The 25,361-nt window shown below is 37.0% G+C and overlaps 1 protein-coding gene across 2 annotated transcripts in view; it reads right to left on the bottom strand.

Moving 5' to 3' along the window:
• Nucleotides 1-20,677: 20,677 nt before the first annotated feature.
• Nucleotides 20,678-25,361, bottom strand: part of RAB18 (RAB18, member RAS oncogene family) — a 33,534-nt gene continuing 28,850 nt past the window's right edge. For both annotated transcript variants that reach the window (XM_002929578.4, XM_034643744.1), the window contains one exon: nt 20,678-22,590. In XM_002929578.4, the coding sequence (XP_002929624.1) occupies nt 22,415-22,590 (176 nt within the window). In that variant the 3' untranslated portion in view covers nt 20,678-22,414. The remainder of the gene's footprint in view (nt 22,591-25,361) is intronic.

The raw sequence follows: 25,361 nt of genomic DNA, 5'->3' as shown, positions 1-25,361 counted from the left end.
AAAACTCCTATGATCATCTCAATTGATGCAGCAAAAGCTTTTGACAAAATTCAATATCCTTTCATGATAAAGCACACACATTCACAAACTAGGAATGGAAGGAAACTATCTCAACAGAATAAAAGCCATCTGTGAAAAATCCAATGAACATCATACTTACTGCTGAATGGCTAAGCTTTCCCTCTAAGATCAGGAACAAGGCAAGGATGCCCATTTTTACCATTTCTATTCTATACAGTACTGTAAGTTCTAGCCAGAGCAATTAGGCAAAAGTAAATAAGTAAGTAAATAAATAAATTAATAGTATTCAAATTCAAAGAAAGAAGTAAAAGTATTTCTGTTCACAGGTGATATGATCTTCTATGTAGAGAATCCTAAAGATTTTACATACACACACAACTACTAAAACTAATCAATGAATTCAGTAAGAAGCTGAATACATATACAGAGTTAACACAAAAATCGGTTGCATTCTATATATTAGCAATGAAAAATCTGAAAAGGAAATTACAAAAACTATTCCATTTTCAAACACCAAGAAGAATAAAATTCTTAGGAATTAACCAGGGAGATGAAAGACTTGTACAATGAAAACTATAAAACACTACTGAAAGAAATTAAAGACATAAATAAATGAAAATATATTTCACATTCACAGATCATAAAACCTAATATTATTAAGATGTCAATACCACCCAAAGCAATCTACAGATTGAAATCCTCCATTGAAAGCCCAAAGCCATTTTTTGTAGAAACAGAAAAACTTATCCTAAAATTTCTATAACAATTCAAGGGACCTCACATAGCCAAAACAATTGTTTAAAAGAACAAAGCTACAGGACTCACACTTCCTAATTTCAAAGCTTACAGAAATCAAAGCACCCTGGTACTGGCATAAAAGCAGACATATAGACAAATGAAATGGAATAGAGAGAGCCCAAAAATAAACACTTGCATATATGATCAAATGATTTTTTACACAGCTGCCAAGAGCATTCAGTGGGGAAAAGACAGTCTTTTTTTTTTTAAAGATTTTATTTATTTTATTTATTTGAGAGAGCGAGGGACCATGCACACAAGCTGGAGCAGAGGGGAGAGGGAGGGAGGGGGTAAGAATCTCAAGCAGACTCCCTGCTGGGCAGAGCCCAACGTGGGCTCCATCTCACAGTCCTGAGATCATGACCTGAGCCAAAACCAAGAGTCAGATGCTTAACTGACTGAGCCACCCAGGTGCCCCCAAGACAGTCTTTTTAATAAATGATGCTGGGAAAGCTAGATATACACATGCAAAAGAACAGTTGGACCATTATCTAACATCATACACAAAAATTAACTCAAAATGGATCAAAGACCTAAATGAAGACCTAATACTATAAAACTATGAGAAAAAAACATAGGGCAAAACCTTCACAACACTGGATTTGGCAATGATTTCTTGAATACGACACAAAGGCACAGGCAACAAAAGAGAAGATATAAATTGAATGAAAAATTTAAAAATTTATGCATCAAAAGACATTAGCAATAGACTAAAAAGACAACTGACAGAATAAGAGGAAATATCTGCAAGTCAAGTATCTGATAAGGAATTAATACTCCTGAAACTCAACAATATAAAAACAAACAACTTTATTCAACAATGGGCAAAAGACTTGAATAGACATTTCTCCAAAGAAGACAAACAATGAAAATATGCTCAACATCACTAATCATTAGGGAAATGCAAATCAAAACTAAAATGAGATGCTACTTCATACCCATTAAGATGGCTACTATCCAAAAAACAGGAAGTAAGTGTTGACGATGATGTGGAGACATTGAAACCTTTGTGCATGGATAATGGGGAAAAGCCACTGTAGAAAACAGAATGGTGGTCCTTCAAAAATTAAAAATAGAATTACCAGATTTTCTAGCAATTCCTGTTCTCAGTACATACCCAAAAGAATTGAAAGTAGGGTCTTAAAGAGATATTTTTACACTCATGTTAATAGCAACATTACTTACAAGAAACTAAAACCTTGAAGCAACACGTGTTCATTGGCAAATAAATGGGTAGGTAAAATGTGGTATACCCACATGATGGAATATTATTCAGACTTAGCGAGGAAGGAAATTCTGCAATGTGCGCCAATATGAACGAACCTTGAGGACATTATGCTAAGTAAAGTAAGCCAGTCAAAAAAAAACAAATACTGTTATGATTCCACTTATGTTAATTACTAAAAAGAGTCAAAATCATAGAGACAAATTAGAATGGTGGTTGCTAGGACCAGGGAGAATGGATTGTCAGGAATGAGGAGTAACTGTTTAATGGGTATAGGACTTCAGTATTACAAGATGAAAAGCGTTATGGAGATGAATGGTGGTGATAGTTATACAACATTGTGAATGTGCTTAATACCACTAAACTCTATACTTAAAAATGGTTAAGATGGGAAATTTTATGTTATGTATATTTTACCACAATGAAACTGAAAAAGAAATTGAAAAAAAGATGCTCAATTTCCTTTAAAATTAATCAAATTAAAATAACAAAAAAAAAAAGCTAAAGATCAAAAACACTGTAAGAGAAATGAGTAATGCCTTTGATGTGCTCATTAGTAGACTAGGCACTGAGACCAGATTCTGAGAAAAGAATCACTGAGCTTGAGGATATGTCAACAGAAACTTCCAAAACACAAAAACAAAGAGAAAAAAGAATGAAAAAAAGTGGAGCAGAATATCTAAGTACTGTGGGACAAATAAGTATAACATACACATAGTGGAAATACTGTAGGAGACGAGAGAAAGGTACAGAAGAAACATTTGAAACAATAATGACAAATTTTTCCCAAATTAAAGTCAGACACCAAACCACAGATCCAGGCAGAATAAATGCAAAAACAAAACAACAATAACAACAAAAGCTAACTATACCTAAGCATATCATTTTCAAACTGCAGAAAATCAAAAAGAAAGACAAAATCTTGAAAGAATTCAGAGGGAAAAAACCTTACCCATAAAGGAGCAAAGATAAGAATTACATCACCTTCTCCTCAGAAACCACACAAGCAGGAAGATAATAGAATGAAACATTTAAAGTGTTGAAAGAAAAACACACCACCCAGAATTGTGTATTCTGCAAAATTATCCTTTAAAAGTGATGGGAAAATAGAAACTTTTTCAAACAAAAATTGAGAGAATCTGTTGCCAGTAGACCTGCCTTGCCAGAAATCTTAAAAGCAGTTCTTTAGAAAGAAAGAAAATATTATGAGTTGAAAACAGATCTACAGGGATGCCTGGCTGGCTCAGTCAGTACAGCATGCCACTCTTGATCTTGGGGCCGTGACTTCAAGCCCCATGTTTAGCACAGAACTTAAATAAAAAAGCTAACTAACTAATTAACTAAGATCTACATAAAGAAAGTAAGAGCATCAGAGAATGAATAAGTGCAGGTAAAATAAAAGCTTTTTTTTTTTATTCTTATTTGTTCTAATAGAAATGTCTGTTCAAAATAACAATAGCAACAATGTATTTGATTATGTATGCTTCTGTGTATAATTGTGTTTAAGTGAAATGAATGACAGCAGTGACGCAGGGATGAGAGCAAAGAATTGGGAATATTTTGTTTTTATAAAATACCTGTACTACTCCTAAGTGGTACAGTATTATTCAAAAGTGGACTTGGATTAATTGTAAGTGTATATTACAAACTCTAGGGCAAACACTAAAAAAATTTAAAAAAATAAAAAAAAGAAGAAGAATTGGGGCACCTGGCTCAGTCAGTAGAGAAAGTGACCCCTGATCCCGGGGTTGTGCGTTTGGGCCCAATGTTGTGCACAGAGCTTACTTAAAAACAATAACAACAACAACAACAAAAAGAGTACACTTATCATGAGGAGCACTGAGTAATGTATAGAATTGCTGAATCACTATATTGTACACCTGAAACTAACATAATACTGCATGTTAATTAGACTGGAGTTTAAAATAATCTTTTAGAAAAAAGTATAATTGAAAGGCTAAGAAAGGAGAAAATGGAATGATATAAAATGCTCAACTAAGCCCATAAAAGCAGAAAAGAGTGAAAGAAAAATAAGAACAAAGAGCAAGGAAAACAAATAGAAAACAGTAACAAATATAATAGACATTAAACTATATCAATAATTGCTTTGAATGCCAATAATTTAAATGTGCCAATCAATACACAGAAATTGTCAAAGTGGATCAAAAACAAGACCCAACTACATGTTGCCCACAAGTAAACCTCTTTAAAGGCATGGGGGTGCCTGCTGACTTAGTTGGTAGAGCATGCGACTCTTGATCTTGGGCTGAATTTGAGCCCCATGTTGGGTGTGGAGATTACTTAAAAATAAAATCTTAAAAAAAGACACAGGTTAAAAAGGATAGAAAAAGATATACTACACTAACACTAATCAAAAAGAAAATGGGAGTAGCTATCTTAATTTCAGACAGATCAGTCTTCCCAGAGTAAGGAAAGTTATTATGGATAAGTAGGGGCATTAAATAATAACAAAGGAATCAATTCTCTAAGAAGACATAACAATTCTTAACGTGTACGTACCTAACAAAACGGCATTGAAATGCATAAGGCAAAAACTGATAGATTTGCAAGGAGAAATAGATGAATCCACAATTATAACTGGAGCCTTCAACATCCCTATATCAGAAATGGACAGATCCAGCAGGCAGAACATAACAAAAAACACAGTTGAACTCAACAGAACCATCAATCAACTGGTTATAATTGACTGTAGACCACTTCACCCAACAACAGAATATATATTCTCCTCAAACTTATGTGGAACATTCACCAAAACAGATACTCAGAGCCACAAAAAGAGACCATAACAAATTTGAGAGAATAGAAATCATATATTCTCTCAGATGACTCTGGAATTAAACTAGAAATGGGGAGGGAGCCAGGGTGGCTCAGTTGGTTAAGTTTCCGCCTTCAACTCAAGTCATGATCCCAGGGTTCTGGGGATCAAGCCCCTTGTCCTCTCTGCTCAGTGGGGAGCCTGCTCCTCCCTCTCCCTCTGTGGCTCCCCCTGCTTGTGCTCATCACGCTGTCAAATACATAAAATCTTAAAAAAAAAAAATCAATAATGGGAAAATAGCTGGTGTGGGATGTTGGGAACTCTGTTCTTTTACTCAATTTTGCTCTGAACCTATGAGTGCTATAAAAAACAAAGTCTGTTTTTTAAAAGTAGAGGGAAGACTATAGAAGCATAAAGTAAAAAAATAGGAATATTACTAATAAAAATGTACACATTATCAATAAAACCAACACCTTTAAAGTGGCAAGTGTGATCAAGAACATTAGTGGAAAAAAAGGACTTCTGAACCTTCAAAAAATGACTCTACCATTATGAACACATATTTATATCAAGCATGTCTGTCATTACTCAGACCAGAAATAGTTGTCATTTAAGCAAAGTAAGCACAGAAAGAGAGGTAGTGCCAGATTCTGATGAAGAATACAATGACAGAATTGTCTTATAATTTGAAACATTTGGGGAAGGAAGCCTATTAGAATTAAATGTATTCAATATACTGTAGTCAAAATCATCGAACAATTTAGTTTTAAAAGTTTGGTGGAAAATGAAGTGCAATTTTAAAACCTTTATTTTAACTGAGTGCTTCCAGAAAACAGTTCCCTCCTCACAAAAAGAAGACTAATATAATTTCATCTTTAATCTCTAAAATGATTTTAAAGCAAATATAAAAGTAAATAAATAATTTTAAAGACTTAAATTAACTGTTTTTACAAAACACCAGTGGTATCCACTTTTTATCTGTAATGCCCTTATCCCTGAAACTTCTCTTTAAAAAAGATAAACGCCTTACCCTAGGAAGGAAGCAAATCCTCTCCTCTAAAATGCAAGATCGATTATGTTTCCATTTTCTCAATCTCCAGCCAAGTCAAGCTCTGTGGATGCTGACCTGTAATTTGGCCCCAGGACTGTTGTGAAGCCTGCCTACTGACTTCAGCATAAGTAGGCCATTTCAGAAAAGGAAGGCTCAGATGTAATAAAAAGGTGATCCATGGCTGAACTTTACCAAAAAAAAAAAAAAAAAAAAAAAAANAAAAAAAAAGACAGCAAGAATGAGAAAGAGAGAGAGACAGAGCAAAGAAAGGACAAGAAAAGAAGTCTGGCAACAACAAAAAAGCACAACCTGTAAAAATTCTCAGTTGGACAGTCTCAGAAGGGTTTGAACGTGACCTTCACGGCACGATTTCTCAGATATCTGAAGAGCTGCTGCCACCTCATGGAGAACTGGGAGATCTCACTTAGAGATCTCGATCCTGCCATCACACATTTATATCCTGCCTTTCTCTCTTTTAATGAGCTATTTTTTTTTAAAAAGCAACTACCACAAACATTTCTTATAGAAAATGCCCATTCTTCTTGATATATAACTTTCCTTTAAAAATAACTGGTTCTGGGAGCCTGGATGGGTCAGTTGGTTAAGAGGTTGACTTCGGCTCAGGTCATGATCCCTGGGTCCTGGGATCCGGCCCCCTGCTCAGTGCAGAGTCTGCTTCTCCCTCTCTCTCTGACCCTCCCCTAGCTCGTACTCTCTCTCTCTCTCTAATAAATAAAATCTTTTTAAATTTTTTTTAAAAATAAAAAGAACTGGATCAATTTTTAATGACTGTAGTTACATAGTATATCCGTATGAAAGGAAGAAAATACTGAATCTCACTTTAAGTTATTGTCACTTGGATTTAGATGTATCATCAGTCAAAATCTGTTCTTCAAACATGACTATGCAGAAAAATAGTCTGACATGACAGGCTATAATTTTTCCCTGAACACACACTTTACAAATCTTAACAGCTAAATTTCGAATTTTAGAGAATAATAAAGTCGAAGTTATCTTGGTACTCCATGTCTACCCTCCCTGCAACATCCTCACTAAAAATCCACAACTTTCCTTATTTTTTGTATTCTGTCTCTCCAATTTCAAGTCTTCTCTCAAGCCATGTGATCCTAGCAATAGAAATGGTCAGGCTCAAGAGTGAACATACAATATTAAATTCATTTCCAAGAAACTTTTCATGTTTTAGTGGCAGAGCAAAAACATGTGCCCTTTTTTGTAGAACATGATACGGTGTGGATTTTGATACAGAAAAAAATGATATCGAAGGCTAAATGTAGATTTTTTTTTACTGTTTATCTTGTCCCACAAGAATATAAATTCCATGAACGTAGGGAACTTGTCTGTCTTGTTCTAGGTTGTAGGCAATTAAAAATATTTCTTGCGTGAGAAAATTAAAACTGGCTTACGCAGGAACGACCATTATTTTTTTTCACCCAGCAACTGTATACTCATCGCATTCCCATGTTTATCAAAACACCTGATGCTGTATGGATGGAAATTTCTCTACCCATCCAAAATACAAGACTGGCTTTCTTTTTTTTTTTTTTTTTTTTAAGATTTTTTTTATTTATTTGACAGGATAGAGACAGCCAGCGAGAGAGGGAACACAAGCAGGGGGAGTAGGAGAGGAAGAAGCAGGCTCATAGCAGAGGAGCCTGACGTGGGGCTCGAACCCATAACGCGGGATCACGCCCTGAGCCGAAGGCAGACGCTTAACCGCTGTGCCACCCAGGCGCCCCAAGACTGGCTTTCTTTTAAATTCAAAAAGAATCTAGAATTCAATAGTTTTAGAATCTACTGAATTTACTTCAACTCTATTTCCAAATACTAACCTAGGAACTGTAATACTTATCCTTTATAAGTCAAGACCCATTCCTGAAAAAAAGAAAAGCTCTTTTACCCCATTTTATTGAGGTATAATTGGCATATAAACTTGTAAGATATTTAAGGCATACATCTTGATGAGTTGGTATACATATACATGGTGAAAGTATTCCTCTCATCTAGTTAATTGGCACATCTAAAATATAATTTATACAAATTACTTTCATCTGTGGAGACTGACATGGGATTTCTAATAGTTGCATCTTAAATCATTTAGAACTAAGTGAGTTTTGCTATTTCCGTGTCCTTCCCTTTGAATGTTTTAACCAGTTCCTTTTCTCCATTAAATTTGTACATAAAAGTAAGATTTTTATAATATTGTTTACCTATCTTTGACCTCCCCCCAGCCCCACACTCTTTTGAGCTCATTTAGACTTTGAAGAAAACAAATCTGAATTCTTGTATTTTGCATGTTCTTCAAGTTTTTCCAAACTTGGAAGGTAAATTTCTGCTTTTGATTTTATCACCAAGGCTGATGTATACAGAAAGTGGAATTTCCAAAATTAAATTATACTATATACACACTCCCCCACACACAAATAGTAGGACTTCAATGTGCATTCATCATATTATTCTTTGTAACATATCTACATTATCTAGATTCTTCATTATAAAGATGGGGAAAAAATTAATGGAATAAACACATAAGAATAATATGTGGTTGCAAATACTGTCATCAGATTAGTCAAAATTCAAGACCCCAACTAACTAAACAAGACAAAGAGGGGGTATTATGCAATGATAAAAGACAGAATCATAAAGAATATATACACTGTGCTTCCTTATGGACTAAATGAAAAGCTAAACCTTCTTGAGTTAGTTATAGGAACTTGATAAAATCACCCATCATGATAATATATGTAATACAACTCTTTTAGAATTGACAGCTCAAAGCAGACAAAATAACAACAATGCCATAGAAGATGGGAATGATACGTGTTTTACTTAATAGATGCATATGTATAAAACCTCGTTTTCTACAAATCATACTACCTTTCTTATATCCATGAAATATTTTAAAAAATCAATCAAAATCCCAACTCTATTATTAGTTTTCTGACCTTGGAAGTTACTTAATCTGAGTTTCCATTTCCTTCTCTGTAAAATAAAAATTTTCACACCTACTCACCAGATTTTAAGAGTGTAACGATTTGTTTTTCTAGTACTCTTATAAACATCTTTAATACGTGTGCTTTAACATAATGTATTCCATACAGTACAGCATGGTGAACACATTTAAAAGTTTAATGATTAATAAGAGTGAAAGCCAAGCACAGGAGCTGGCATCTACGAGACGGTAAATAGTAGTGTTTTTTCTTTCTGTAATTATGTTTCTTCTTGGTCTCCATCTTCCCTGACTTGCATACTAAGTACCTTTTGGTCCCTCTTCCCAGTACAGCTCTCCTCTACTTAGAAACACCTCAGGTGCCCCAAACTGCACAACCCCGACATACTGCATCATGACAGATGAACTAACTGCTCTTGCCCTTGGCTGCCCTGGCCCATCCAACTGCAAGTTTAAAACAGGAATGATAAAATATAAACCAACCAGAAAAAAAGAAATCAAATTCTTGGCCATCGAGAAAACCCTAATGAATTCCAAAAAGTAGAGAGATTTTATGTTCCACATTCTCTAACCATAATTGAATTGTAAACCAGAAGTTTACAAGAAGATGAAAAAATAACCTACAGGGAAAGAAATAAAACAAAGCCCTTCAATATGAAATTAAGTCACACTCCCTGAAATAGCTCTTACCCAAAGACATGATTAAAACTGATACTACAAATAGAAAGAGTACTTGATATCAAAATAAACCATCTACAGTAGAAAAGGGCTTAAATGTTTCTATTATTTAGAGATTGCCAATAAAATAAGGATGCAACTACAGAACAATTTTAAATATTATCATAAAACAGAGTCACAGAGAAGTATGAATCGAGGACAATGACAGCGCACCCACACTCGACACTTCCATCCACACAGTGCACACAACTGCTCAGAGCAGCACAGCCCAAAACTGAAAACAATTAAAATGCCCTACAACAGGTTAATAAACAAACAGTGTACACCCATACTATTACTACTCAGCAAGAAAAACAAAAGAACTGCTGATACCCACAACTTGGATGAAGGGCATATGTAGAGTGAAAATCTTAAAAGGTCACATACTATGTAAGTCCATTTATATAACATTCTTGAAATGACCAAATTATATAGATGGAGGACAAAGTACTGGTTGCGAGGAGTCAAGGATGGGGGGAGGGCAACCATGGCATAAAGAGATAGAACAAGAGAGATCTTTGTAGTGATGGAATTATGCTTCTCCCCTCCACCCTGTAGACCTCTAGGTGTTCCACTGTGTTTTATGGGAATGGATTCAGGAAGCACAAACTCTGTGGCCACCCAGGGAGACCCTCTGTAGAAACGTGACCCATAGTAGATCATTTTACCCTAAATTTTCAAATTAATTGCTATTGAATTATAAGATCTCTTAATTTTTTCCATCGTTAGGGGTATACCTTATTTCTTATTCCTAATTGTATATTCTTATTTACTCTTTTTCCCCCTTGGTCAGACTTGGGTATTTAATATTTTATTTGTATTTTCAAAGAACAAGAATTTATTTTATTCTTACTTTTCTATTTTAATTTCATCCTTTATTTTTTTACACTTTTTGTTTTGAAATAATTATAGATTTGCAAGTAGTTGCAAAGATAGTGCAGATGGGTCCCTTGTACCCTTCACCTCGTTTCCCTCCAATGGTTACATCTCACACAACTATAGTACAATATCAAAACAGGAGATCGACATTGGTGCAATGCATGTGTGTATGTTTCTATGCTACATTATCATGTGTGAATTGGTGTAACTACCATACTGAAGGTCCATACCTACAATATAATCCATTATATTAAACCAAGCAACAAAACATTTACTGATATTAATAGGTGGTGAAAAAAACAACAAGCAAAAAGTATTTGGAAAAATTCAGCTGCCATTCCAAATAAGACTGAAGTAAAATATCAAAAGAACAAAGCCGCATCAATCAACATTCTAAAATAGAAAGACTTTCTTGAAAGTAAAAAAGCACGGGCGCCTGGGTGGCACAGCGGTTGAGTGTCTGCCTTCGGCTCAGGGCGTGATCCCGGCATTGTGGGATCGAGCCCCACATCAGGCTCCTCTGCTATGAGCCTGCTTCTTCCTCTCCCACTCCCCCTGCTTGTGTTCCCTCTCTCACTGGCTGTCTCTGTCTCTGTCAAAGAAATAAATAAAATCTTTAAAAAAAAAAAAAAGTAAAAAAGCAAATAGTACACTAAAAGGCAAAACAGTATTGTCATAAAATCAGGAACAAACAAAATTATCTTTACTCATACATATAATTATGAACCTAGAAATAAAAAACACTAAAGAGATTAGTATTAACAAATTTGGTAAGATGCTATTTATAAGAAATATATGCACTAATTTTTATTACTGAGACTAATTAATGAGAAATGAAAAATATTAAAAACCCTTGATACACTATAGTAACAAAAAAATGATAGAATGCGCAGGAATATATTAACACATGTAGTAGAGGATAAATATACAGGAGATTCTAAAATTTTACTGAAGGATGTAAAATAACTGAAACAATGGAAAGAGATAAGCCATGTGTCTGGGTAGGGGGCCTTTTAAAATGTCAGTTTATAAATATATAAATTTAATGCAGCTCTTGTCAGAATTCCAAAGGATTTTATTTTGTAACTAGATAAAATCATTGGGGGGAAAAAAAAAGCAGTGATGGGGAGAACTCAATTTATAAATATTCCGTAAATCTCAATGGTTGATTTTGGCACAGCACTACAACATTGGAACAAAATCGAATCTAGAAATAGATTCAACTGTGTATCTACTGATGGAAAAAACATCCATGATCCAGCTAGTATCTTGGCCTCCTCACCTCCAACTATCTATTCTTCCACTCCCTCAGGGACCCATACATGGTTATAATCTTGATTTACTCCCAAAATCTCAAAGTCAAGCATTTCTCTGACACAGCCTATCTTTCTGGCTCACTTGCCCTGGTACATCTATTCCAAAATATTGATCTCTGTAGGAATGCCCACCCTTTGATTCTACCTTTTTTTCCCCCAGTCATCAATTTCCTGTTGGCCTCACTAGTTAAAAGACCAATGACTGCTCTAGCTTAGAAGATACACCCAAGCACATGTTTCTATGCCCTCCCAAGAACATCTTAAAAATAAAGGAATTGAAGAACAAATCTTAATGGTGAAGGCAGTGAAGAATATTATATTTCTGCAGATCTATGCAAAATGGAGAAAAGATGGATGCCTTAATGGATAAAAGGAGAGAAAAAGGAATCCTAGAGTATCCAGGTAAAGACTGCAATAGAGGCCAGAGCCTATCTGCTGGGGGTCCAGAGAGAAAGCCCCAAGCAGCATTGGGTATAGTGAAGGTGGGAGGAAGAAGGCAACCAGACATGATACACAGGCGCCCTTCTGGCAATAGGCATGTTCCATATCTTTATTGTGATAGTGATTATACAAGTGTATATATCTATTAAAACTCATCAAAATGTGATCCTAAAATGAGCACTTTTCATATTATGTAAACTATACTTCAATAAAGATTTTCAAAATTGACTTAGGAACTTAGTTTCTCATCCAGAGAAATAAAACACATACAGTTATTCACTGTCCATTCATGGGCCACTGGTTGAAAAAGCTGTGCAATCTACAACAGAAGATTTGCAACCATTAAAAAAAAAAAAAAAGAATGAGGAAAAGCTCCACAGACCAATGATATGTGGAACGATTTCTTCAGGTTACATTGTTAAGTAAAAAAGGATTCAAAAGAGTGTATAGTGGGGTGCCTGGGTGGCTCAGTCGTTAAGCGTCTGCCTTCGGCTCAGGGCATGATCCTGGGGTCCTGGGATCCAGCCCCGTGTTGGGCTCCCTGCTCTGCGGGGAGCCTTCTTCTCCCTCTCCCACTCCCCTGCCTGTGTTCCCTCTCTCACTGGCTGTCTCTCTGTCAAATAAATAAATAATTTTTTTAAAAAGATTTTATTTTTATTTATTTGACAGAGAGAGACAGCCAGCGAGAGAGGGAACACAAGCAGGGGGAGTGGGAGAGGAAGAAGCAGGCTCCCAGCGGAGGAGCCTGATGTGGGGCTCGATCCCAGAATGCCGGGATCGCACCCTGAGCCGAAGGCAGACCCGTAACAACTGCGCCACCCAGGCGCCCCAATAAATAAAATCTTTAAAAAAAAAAAGTGTATAGAGTATGCTACCTTTTCTGTTAAGAAATGGAAAAAAAAAAGAATATTGCATAATTTTTGCAAAAGGAAACATGGGAGTAATAAACCAGAATTTAGTGATAATGACTACATATGGGGAGGCCTTGAGATCAGGGTGGCATCCATAGGAATGGGAAAAATCAAATAAAAGGGATGAAAAAGCGCACGCTAAAACTGAGTACAAACAGGAGCCAAGGAACTCCTATCAAATAGATAATAAACCTAATAAACCATAAAGAAAAAGTATTCAAGTATGTGAAGACTTGATTGTCTGTCCATGGGGAAACGACACCTAAGGACAAAAAGAATGCTAATGAAGGTTTACTATCTCTTAGCCCGTTTGTGATTGGTAGTTCTATTGGAATTCTAACTCCAATCATTTTGTAAAAGTGATTCAATCTTAGCTCTATTACTATAAAGTGAGCTGTGCAAGAGGTAAGTGTAAACAGACAAGTTTATAAATGCACATGGTTACGTTATCTGGTACAAGATTTATTAGTGGTGCGTTACAGAAAACTTGGATGTCAGTTGTGTTTAACCTAAAATAGGCGGTATGAGTGTGACATGTGGGAATATTTAACTAGCTTAAAATTCCTAGTGAGGAAAATATGGCTAAAGGAACATGAATCTTAAAAAGAACAAATGTCTTGTGGCAGGAGGCTGTACTATTTCCTGACAAGACAAGCGGAATGCCTGGAGCTCCTGTGGTGTGCGTAGACTTCAGAGCGCCAAGACACATGCAATGTCATGTAGCCTGAGGAGAGGCCTGCTGTCAGTAGAAGGCCTGCATAGGCCTTGACAACAGAAGGAACCTGGCAGTATTGGAACAGGTACCTTATCCGCATTTATCTACTCTACCTAGAAATCATTACCTCATTTATTTCCAGTTCACTGTTCTAGACTACTGTTTTGCTTGTTTAAAAGACCACAGGGGCAGCACCTGGGTGGCTCACTCAGTCAGGAGTCTGCCTTTGGCTCAGGTCATGATCCCACGGTCCTGGGATCCAGCCCTGCATCGGGCTCTCCGCTCAGCAGTGAGTCTGCTTCTCCCTCTCTCCCTCTGTGATCTCGCTCACGTTTGCTCTCTCTCAAATAAATAAATAAAATCTTTTTTTAAAAAAGGACCATACAGACAAAATGCTTGCAAAACAGAAAAGGAAAATACATATGGAATGAGAAACTGTAACTTAAGAAAAATAATTTTTAAATGAGTATGTCCAATTTTGTTCCAGAAAATCTTTAAGCCTCAAAAGAAAAAAAAAATGTAGTTTTCTCTCTGGGAATTGTTAAAATTGATTTAAGGAACAATAGAAAAACTGAGACAGCTACTAACCAGGATATGCCAATAGTAAAGCTAACACTTATTGAAGCACACTGTGTCAAGCTTTATACTCCCTTATTCATCTAATGCTTACAACCCGATAAAGTTGTGGACACTATTAGCCCATTTTCTCTTTTTTTTGAGAGACAGCATGCTGGGGGAGAGACAAAGGGAGAGAGGATCCCAAGCAGACTCCACACCCAGTGCAGAGCCCGATGTGGGGCTCGATCTCACAACCCTAAGATCATGACCTGAGTGGAAATCAAGGGTTGGATGCTTAACCAACTGAGCCACCCAGGCGCCCCATACCATTTTCAGTATGAAGAAACTGAAACCCAAAAAGGTTAAGTAACTGGCCCAAGATCACACAGCAGTAAAGTAACTGAGCTAGAGTATGAACACACTCTGATGCCAAGTGGCCGCACTAACCAATATGCTATACTGACTTCTAAGAAACCTGCGATGAACAATCACCCTTTTTAAAATAAAGTATTTCAGCATGTAGAAAAAGAATCTTCCCAATTTTATGAATCTCACAAAACATGAAGTTATCAACAACAGAAAAAATAGTCCAGTCTTACTATGACTACGTTAGAAAAAAGGCAGAAACTGGTGAATCCCAGGGAGAGCTTGGCCCATGGAAACCCAAGAAGAGCTCTGGCCTGGGGACAGCTGGGAGATCTGGGCATGCTGGCCAAGGAGCAGTGCTGGAGTGGGCTCTGCCGAAGGCTGGGGCGCAGGCCTTAACAGCTGGTGTGAAATGGGTTTCCTCTAACCACTTTGTCAGGGCATGGACTCAAATATCGAAACAAGATGCCTGCAGCTTCCTCTAAATAATATATTTTAAAATAAATCACATTTTTGTTATTTTACCCAAAAAAAATAGCAGCTTCAGTTTAAACCAAGGTATCAAGCTGATTTGGCACCTGGATAGAACAGAAAAGCAACTACATAGATTCTGAAATGAGAAAAACAATTCTATTCACACTAATGAAAAAAGAATTCCTGAGAATAACTTTTAAGAACGTTCAGAACCTATGCAAAGAAAACTATCAGTTTTTAAAACAGTAAAAAATCTGGACAGAAAGAAAGATATCCTATGTTTCCTAATGGCAAGTAAAAATATGTGATTCCAATTAAGAGTCCCAGTTTTATTTTTTTAAAAGATTTTATTATTTATTCGACAGAGATAGAGACAGCCAGCGAGAGAGGGAACACAAGCAGGGGGAGTGGGAGAGGAAGAAGCAGGCTCATAGCAGAGGAGCCTGATGTGGGGCTCGAATCCCATAACGCCGGGATCACGCCCTGAGCCGAAGGCAGACGCTCAACCGCTGTGCCACCCAGGCACCCCCCAATTAAGAGTCCCAGTTTTAAAACACTGATGAAAATGACTAAATTTCTGGTTTAAAATGTTTTAATTATGCAGTATTTCAAACAAATCCAAAAGAGAAATCACTAATTGGGAGAAGACTTCAGCAATATATATTAATGGTAAAGGATTAGTATCCATATCATATTTTAGAAAAAACTCATTAAAAAAAAAAGGAACCACAAAAAGGAAAAATGGGCAAAGGATAAAGTAATCTTTTAACACTCATATGTAAAAAACAAATTGAAAAAGAGTGAGAAAGGATTCACCTTACCAGCCAAAAACATATTTCCCCAGGCCTCTGAGACCGTCTGACGAAAGCTGCAGAGCCCCTCTAAGAATGTTTTTAAAAGCATAAAACAATATACACAGGATTAAAGAAAACCAATTACATTGAAATACATTATCTTCCAAGGTTAAGAGACCCTAAAATAGAAGGCCAAAGAAGATTCCAGTACTTAGGGGAATTTAATCTAGCACAAAAATGGTATTTCAGCTCAGCGGGGAAAATACAATGTATTTACTGTGTAGTGCGGGCACACTGGCTATCCATATGGAAAAGAGTAAGACGGCTCCTTATCTTGTGACACAAGCAAAAGTAACTCCAAGTTATGAGTGGTTCAGGAAGAAAACAATGATCTCAGAAGAGGCTAAGGATCCTGCATGTACAACCTGAGAGCTGGAGAACCCAGAAGGTATAAAATATAAAAAAATAACTTGTATGAAAAACCACAGCATCATCAGAGTGAAAAAACAAATAAAGGTCAGAAAAAAATGCTTAAAACATACACATATGGGTTAATATCTGTAGCTTATACAAGATAAAGCCACAAAAACTGACAGAAAAACTCGCAAAGAATATGAATAATCATTTCAAAAAAGAGCAACTCCAAATGGTCCACAAACACGAAAAAATGCTCTACAGAAAATGTGAACTAAAATAAGTTACACCTTGCAAATATGAGGTAGCAAAAATTAAAATTTGAGAACACTTCCTGCGGCTGACAGGGAATGCTGGTGGAAATGTTCATCGTTACACATTTTTGGAAAGCCATCTATAAAATATATCAAAACCAAAAAATACACATTTTGTTTTTGACCCATGGATCCAATTCTGAGATACACATCCAACAGAAACAAAAAGATCTGTGTTAGAATATTTATTGCAATACCATCTGCAAAAGCAAAAAATGGAAACATGATATGAGTGCCCATCACTACAGCAGCAAACCAACTCTGGTAATCCATACCCCATACCATGGAATATTAATACTGCACAATCACTAAAATAGATGTTAAATGCATATAAATTGGTTTGGAGGGATTTTCACAATCTACTGTCAGGTAAAAAAGGAAACAGGAGGTAAATATACAGATGACGCGTATGATTTGGGGGGCAACTATGGAGGCTTGGAGAAATACAAAAAGGGGATACATTCGAGGTTGCAACACTGATTACCTCAGGGAGGAGAGAGGTAAGAGCTGAGTATTCATGTGACAGAGGAAACTAAACCAAGAAACATGAGACCCTATAAAACAAGAGGTCCTTAAAATCACGTGTATGAATTCAACTCATTTATATGTGTATGTCTATAAAGAAATATATGAAAGTAACCTCACTAAAATATTAAGTTCTTTAAGAGTAATGGCTTTTCAAATGACAGTTTTACTTTTCTCTTCCCTATGCAAATAAACATCAACATACTAAGCTCGATGCACAAAGAGGCCCTACGAAATAAGAACGTATATACTCACGTGGCATATATTTGGTTGCAAGAAAAAAGAAAATACAACTCAAACTGGCTTAAACAAAAATGGAATTTATTGACTCACATCAGTAAAAAGTCAGAAAGTAGGGCTGATTTCAGGTACAACTTGATTCAAATGTCCAGATTGGTATCAGGGCTCCAACTTAGACTCCCTCTCATATTTTTGGTACAGCCCCAAGGCTGGCTCCTTTGTATTAGAAAAACTAGCGGCATCAAGTTCAGAACGTCAATCTTCACACCACACTACCTCCAAGAAGGTGTCTTCTTTCAGCCGTTCCTAAGGAAGCCTCACCAAGCATCTTGTATCTAAGCAACCTGAGCTGGGTCAGGAGCCTATCCTTGAACCATTTATTTTGGGGGGTAGGGGAAGAGAGAGAGTTAGCAGCAATGGTTAAAGGTAACCAGGCCAACCCTACCTAGAGCTGGGGGTGTGACAATTCCATCTAAACCACCTGCGTGATGGGTTTGGTTATCCAAAGAAAACGTGGGTGGAAGTGAATGCTGGATGGGCAACGACAGCATACATGAGCAAGCAATTAAAGAAAACAATACAGGGGTGCCTGGGTAGCGCAGTCGTTAGGCGTCTGCCTTCAGCTCAGGGCGTGATCCCAGAATCCCGGGATCGAGTCCCACATCAGGCTTCTCCGCTGGGAGCCTGCTTCTTCCTCTCCCACTCCCCCTGCCTGTGTTCCCTCTCTTGCTGGCTGGCTATCTCTGTCAAATAAATAAATTAAAAAATCTTTAGGGGGGCGCCTGGGTGGCACAGCGGTTAAGCGTCTGCCTTTGGCTCAGGGTGTGATCCCGGCGTTATGGGATCTAGCCCCACATCAGGCTCCTCTGCTATGAGCCTGCTTCTTCCTCTCACTCCCCCTGATTGTGTTCCCCTCTCTCGCTGGCTGTCTCTCTCTGTCGAATAAATAAATAAAATCTTAAAAAAAAAAAAATCTTTAGGGGCGCCTGGGTGCCACAGCGGTTAAGTGTCTGCCTTCGGCTCAGGGCGTGATCCCGGCGTTATGGGATCGAGCCCCACATCAGGCTCCTCCGCTACGAGCCTGCTTCTTCCTCTCCCACTCCCCCTGCTTGTGTTCCCTCTCTCGCTGGCTGTCTCTATCTCTGTCAAATAAATAAATAAAATCTTTTTTTAAAAAAATGGAAAATTTAAAAAAAATAAAATAAAAAATAAAAAATCTTTAAAAAAATACAAATATCCAATAAAATACTAAAAGTGCCAATCTCACTAGTAATCAAAGAAATACAAATAAAATTACATAATTTGTCGCTTACTGGGTTAATTTAAAAAAAGAAGTATTATGTGTGAGAGATGGGGAGGGTGCAGGACTGAGAACAGGTGTGCACACAATTGGAAATGTACGTGTAACAGAACAGCTCTAAGAGGCACTTAAGCAAACTTTATACCACAATCAGAAACAACATGGATTCCTAAATATGAAACAAAAAGCTAACAACAAACAGTAAAATTTAAAGCCCCAACAGAAGTTGACTCCTTTTTGTTGCTGTTGTTCAAACTGGTAAGATGCTCCCATTTAAAAAAAAAAAAAAATCAGAGATCACTGGGTTAAGTCCGTATTTATATTCCTTAGCTCCAAGTCTTGACTTAGCCTGTTTCTTTCTATTCACTTCTTTCAACATTCTTAGACAAAACCAAGGATGGAGTCTCTAGTTAATTACCCAAAGAATAGCTGGGGTCAGAACTAGGGTAATGTCTTCCGGAAACTGATTAAATGCTTTTTCCCTCTATCTAAACAGACAAAAAACTTTCAGAGTATGACTAGTAAAATATAGAAGCATAATACTTAAATAGAGAACTACAATCCAGAGTACCCAGAGGATTATCCCAGCTTGCTTGAAAATACGAAAAACTATACACTAAATTGTGTTTAAAGATATTATGGATATGAGGTAGGTCTGTGCCATCCCACAGATAGAAAAGGTAGTGGTAAAAGGATTCTTTTAGGAGCTATGGGGTCAGTTCCACACTTGTTTAGAATCACATCTATTTCTTGAGTATGCTGAGTACAATGAATCAAAATCAAGTTCAGTTTCACTGTATTCAGTTAGAAAGTCAATACCAAGTGTGAATCTGTAGATACGGCAATTTAAGTACTTGACGAAAACATTCCCCCAGATTTGTTTTAAGCAAAAGACTACTCCAAAAAAAAAAAAAAACTATTCCTAGATTTGATTTCTTTTCTCAGGTCCAATTACAAATTTAAGGTCCCATACATCTCCTGATTTTGTATCTTTCCGAAGTCAGGGATTTTCATTCCATCCCAAGAAGGAAGAGGACTGAGATGACCCACTCTACTACCTTAACTTTCAGATAAATGACTTACCTGTTTAGTTTACATCAATGGAATTTACTTTATAACCAAGAAATCTGATCTACTTCTATTACACATATGAAAAAAATGACTTAAAAAAACACGAGGGAATGCCTTTAATACTGCTGTGTTAAAACATAGGAGCTAGTAAGCAGCCATAGCAAAAGTAGCAGGGTTGAGACCATGGACATGGGAAAAATGCCTTCACTGCAATCCAGCTCCATCACTGATGAAGCTTTGTGATCTTTGGGGAGTTACCTAGCAAACCTGAATTTCATTATCCTCCTCTTTAAAATGGGCATAATAGGCATACCAACCAATTTCTTCAGGTTGTTGTGAGGTTTAATGAAATAAAAATAATCCAGCTCTTAGATGTTAACTATTACATGTAATATAAATTGAGTATTTATTTGTTTAGGTCTGTGTCAGTATTTCTAGAATTCGAAACACTATATTCTAATTGTTCTAATTTGCACCATCTGCAAAAGGCACTTTTAAACTGCTTCAACTGATTTGGAAATGAAGAATTAACAAAATCCTCAGCTATTCAAGTGACTGATTTTAGTTATCATAACTACTTCACTTAGAAAACCTCCACTAGGAAATAAGCTTGCAACAAAATAGTGAAGTGAAAGCCATATAATACATTAGAATCTCAATAACACTATATTCAGATGTTCCTCAGCCCATGAGAGTAATAGGGAAATGCAGAGTACTTCCTGAATAAATGCATCTAGGGAAAGCAGGCTATATTTATTTAAAAACTATAAAAGGTTACAATATAAATCTATCAAACAAAATTAGTTTTTAAAAGTAAGTGACTCATATGTATTCAAATTTTGACCAAATCAACACAACCCAATGCACAAAACCATTATTATATAGCTCAAGGAGCAAAAAGCAATAAACAGAAATAAATGTCTTGTCAATACAGACAACACTACATAAATATACAAATCTACAGCTTTAATGTAACACAAACAAATCATAAGTACATGTGTTAGCTACCTTTCTCCAACAGTAAAGAAGTAAATGTTTTATATTTAGTAAATACATATATAATGTATAAAACCTTTAATCACACGTAATGTAGTCTCACAAGTGTGAACCAAGTAGAATGTAAGGTTTCTTATGTGAAGACGTACAGTTCAGAAAGAACCCAACTTGAAGTAAATCCACTATCACAAGTTATTGCAAAGGTGAGCCAAAAAGAAGTCTATCATTTGCAACTGTATACAAATAACAAACTGCCCAGAAATTAGTATCAGAAATCTTACCGAGGGATATCATGGTAACCTGCCTGAAAGGACAAATAACTTAGTTGGGGGATTAATATAGCAGATATCAAGGTAAATTAAATAACATATGAGTGAAAAAATATGCAATGTATAATAGCAAGAGGTTAGAAAACTGAATACTGTGGAAAAGATTTATTAGTCTGTACAAGTTGGTTTTGATAAACTATTGGCTACTTGTTACAGTAAATTACCAAGATTTTCATTGCAACAGTATTTTCCCACACACATCAAAATCTGGAAGCAATATGTCTTTCTCCTATTGTCATTTAGTGTTCTATTTTTCCCAACCCTCAAAACACAGAAATAGGTTTCTGAATATCAACTAGCCATTTAAGGAAGTCATAAGATACAGATGTTCATAAACATTACACAAGCTACAATTGAGGTACCTGGACAAACACCACCAACATTTATGGAAAAAGATGTTGGTTTTTAAAGTGATAAGTACTACGTGAGTTACATAAACACTATTCTCGTCCTTCCAAAACCAAAATGGGGGAAAACCTCATTGCCATTCTGCCAAACACCACATAACTAAAAACGCTGCACAAAGGGTCAGAATCCGACATACATATCACAGAGTTAAAACGCCAGTTAAGCAACTGAGCTACTCATTGAAGAAAATTTAAAAGTAAGTCCAAACTTAACACATCAATGCTATTTTAGAAGCATCATCAAAACAAACGGGGATTTAATTATAAATTGGCCTGGACTGCGCCCTGTAAAGAGAATTTTGCTTAGTACTAAAAGAGAATCTGTCAGCAAACATCCTACAAAAGCTGTGGGATCATGCTCTGTGTTATTCCTGAAAGGAAATCTGCCAGGTTTGATGATACCTGAATATCTCCCAGTGGTTCTGGGAGTTCTATATACCAACTAATTCAGTAATTGATAGGAGAATATAAGCAAAGAGGAAACCAAAAGTAGACCTTGTATCAACATAGACTAGATAGGTGGATTTTTTTTAATCACATGATAAATGTAAATCATAAAATCAAATGTACTTTAAAAAGTACACCTATTTTATGTTACATAAAAAACTGTAGACTGCAAACTGTGCATGCTTACCATAACATTGTACCTGGGAAAGCCGATGAGTGGGATTTCTTGCAAATATTTACTGCCATGATACAAAACAAATATGTGCAAATTGCAAGGTCCCTAAAATAGCAGTTAGAGAGTTTATATACAGAAAGATGTCACTATCTGATCAAATATGCAAGAGATGGAGTTTCCCAGAGTTTATAACATAGAACAGTAACCACCACAGGCTCCTCCTCCAGGACCTTCTTCCCTGTGTGTCAGTTTGACCCCTTTATTCTGGTTCTCACTTTCCCACAGTCCAGGCGTCTGAATGATCTTTTCAACAAGTTCCTCAAAGGCACACTGTACACCATCGCACGTTTTTGCACTTGCCTCTGAAATTCAAGAAAAAACGTCAGAGTCTATTCTTTTCTGGTCCTATTCCTACGTCTTTCTGGGAAACTACTAGGGCATAAATATCAGCCAGCACTATACACTGAGGCAAATCTGCAGCTTCTTCCACAGGTTTAATATTCGTGAATTTCCCACAACCCTCAAACGTTGAGCTATTTAAATTCTATCCACAAGAATAGTGAGTGTTATATAAGCCCAAGATTTTGTGACAGAACTGTACACTGCAAAGCCCTACTCAAATATTATGCCAAAGTTCTCCCTTAATTTTTCAGTTAGTTCTTAAAATCAACCCCCAAAATAGAGCATTATTCCCATTTCAGGATAAGGAAATTCAGGCTCCAAGTTGAACGGTCTGGCTGTTCTCTGCCTGCAACCAAGCAGCTACAGGTGACTGGATAAATGACATACAACCATGGCCACTGATCTCCTTTTACATTTATGCTCCCCATGAAACTCATGTGGACATTGAGCCCTGCTCCCCAATCCTACCTTTCCCTAGTAATTGCCTTTTTCACTGGGATGACTCTCATTCCTTTATGATAGAACTCCTCTATCTCAGCTCATGACCTACCTTTATGTTGAGAAAAACAGAAGCTATCTGACAGGAGCTACTGATCATCCCACTAGGGGACTCACCCACCTGCCTGCACGTGTAACCTTCGGCTCTGCCTCCGCTCCTATGACAGTGGAGGAACTGCCCCTGCTATCAAGGAGCAGCCCCTTTCCCAGCTCCTCGGATCCCATCCCTTCTCATTCACTGAAGAATCATGTGCCTCACATGCCCTCACTACTGGATCACATCAGTCAGCTTAAAAGCCTCCAAAACTATTGTCCATCTTACTAACCAACCAAGCAACCAACCACCCTGCCTTGCAGCCTACACACACCCTTCTAGTAGCCACCCGGGTTCTCTACTCTCTTTCAAAGCAAAATTGTCATCAAGGGTTACCTATGTAAGCTGTTTCCGCTTTCTTAGCTCACATTTTTTCTTCGAACTATAAATGACCCTTGAACACCACCAGTTGTTCAAGGGTCCACCTACACATGGATTTTTTTTTTTTTGACAAATACAGTATAGAACTGTAAAGGTATTTCCTTTTCCTTATGATTTTAGTAACATTTTCTTTTCTCTAGCTTTACTGTAAGAATGTAGTATGTAAGACACAGCACATACAGAACATATGTTAACTGACTGCTTATCAGTAAGGCTTCAGGTCAACAGGAGGCTATTAGCATTTCAGTTCTGGGGGAGTCAAAAGTCATATGCAGATTTTCGACTGTGCGGGGGATCGGGACCCCTAGCCCCATACTGTTCAAGGGTCAACTGTACCCTAACTAGGTTTTTGTTCTCACCACTCCATTGAAACTTTTCTTTTAAAAAATACCAGTGTTCTCCATCTTGTCAAATCCAATGTCCAAATCCTATTTGACATCTTCCAGCATTTGATACAGCTGATCACTTTCTACCTTTAAATACTTTGTTCACTTGACTTCCAGGACACTAAACACTTGTATTCCTCCTCTCACTGGCACGTCATTCACAGCCTTATTTGCTGACCCTCCTCTGTCTGCTGACCTCCAATTGCTGGAGCACCCCAGGCTTCAATCTTCAGCTGTTTTCTACCCAGTTAGTCCTGTGACCACTATCTGTAATTACATAACTTTAAATACCACCTAAATGCCAATGACCAGCATGTCCACTCGTTATCTGAAAAATGGTTCATTCTTATGCTAAGCAGAATTCTTGATTCCCCACTCCCTTACCCAAACCTGTTCTTACCTCAGACTCCCACACACAGTTAATGGCAGCACAGTCCACATAGTTTGTTCATGCCAGAGACTCAGTTATCCTTGATTGCTCTCTTTCCGTATCCTCAATACCCAATCTATCAGCAGAGCCTATCACCTTTACCATCCAAATATCTCCTAGGTCTGCCAACCTTCCAGAAGCCACCCACAACCACTCCCACAGTCAAAGGCACCAGCATTATTCATCTGGGCCACTGTAAGAAAATGACAAGCCTCTTGCTTATGCTCCTCATGGACCATTTTCTGTACAAACAGGTCTTTTTCAAAGAATATCAGAACACAGCACTACTCCCCTGCTTTCTACACTTAGAATAAAATCCATTTCTTTACCATACCCTACAAGGCCCAACATGACCTTTTAAATTTCATCTCCTATCATCACCAACTTTTCCCCCAATATACACTATGCTCCAGCCCACAAGCTTTCTTCCTGTCCCTTACACACTAAACTGGTTCCTACTTCAGGAAATATTTGCTATTCTCTCAGCCTGAGATGTTCTCCCTCTAGATCTTCATATTATGGATTCTTGTTCAAATGGCACTACCTCCAAGAACTTCTCCTAATTACCTCCCACCCCCATCATATTCTCTCTCCTTCACAGCACAACTTACTTACTTAAGTCTGTTTGTGAGTTTCATGAGGGCAGGGACTATGTCCATTTTGTTCATCTGTTTGTTATACTGTCGGTGTTCAATAAATGTTTATTGAACTAATGCATCAAAATGAAGGACACCAGCAAGTAAGCAAAAGACGTAGTACTTAATTCCTTTCTAAAATTCCCTATTACCTTCCACTTATAACACCCTGCTTCTATCTATAGATGATGTTCTTTTATTTCCATTTCCTAATTCCTAAAAGATTCTAACAGTGGAAGAGCTAAATCAGTAATTCCTAAAGCTGGCTTCACATCAGAATCAATTAAGGTGTTTTCAGAAACTGTCT

This window comes from Ailuropoda melanoleuca, chromosome 15, assembly GCF_002007445.2.
Source record: "Ailuropoda melanoleuca isolate Jingjing chromosome 15, ASM200744v2, whole genome shotgun sequence".
NCBI lineage: Eukaryota > Metazoa > Chordata > Mammalia > Carnivora > Ursidae > Ailuropoda > Ailuropoda melanoleuca.
The sequence above is the reverse complement of the archived record's forward strand: the minus strand, read 5'-3'. Positions and strand labels throughout refer to the sequence as shown.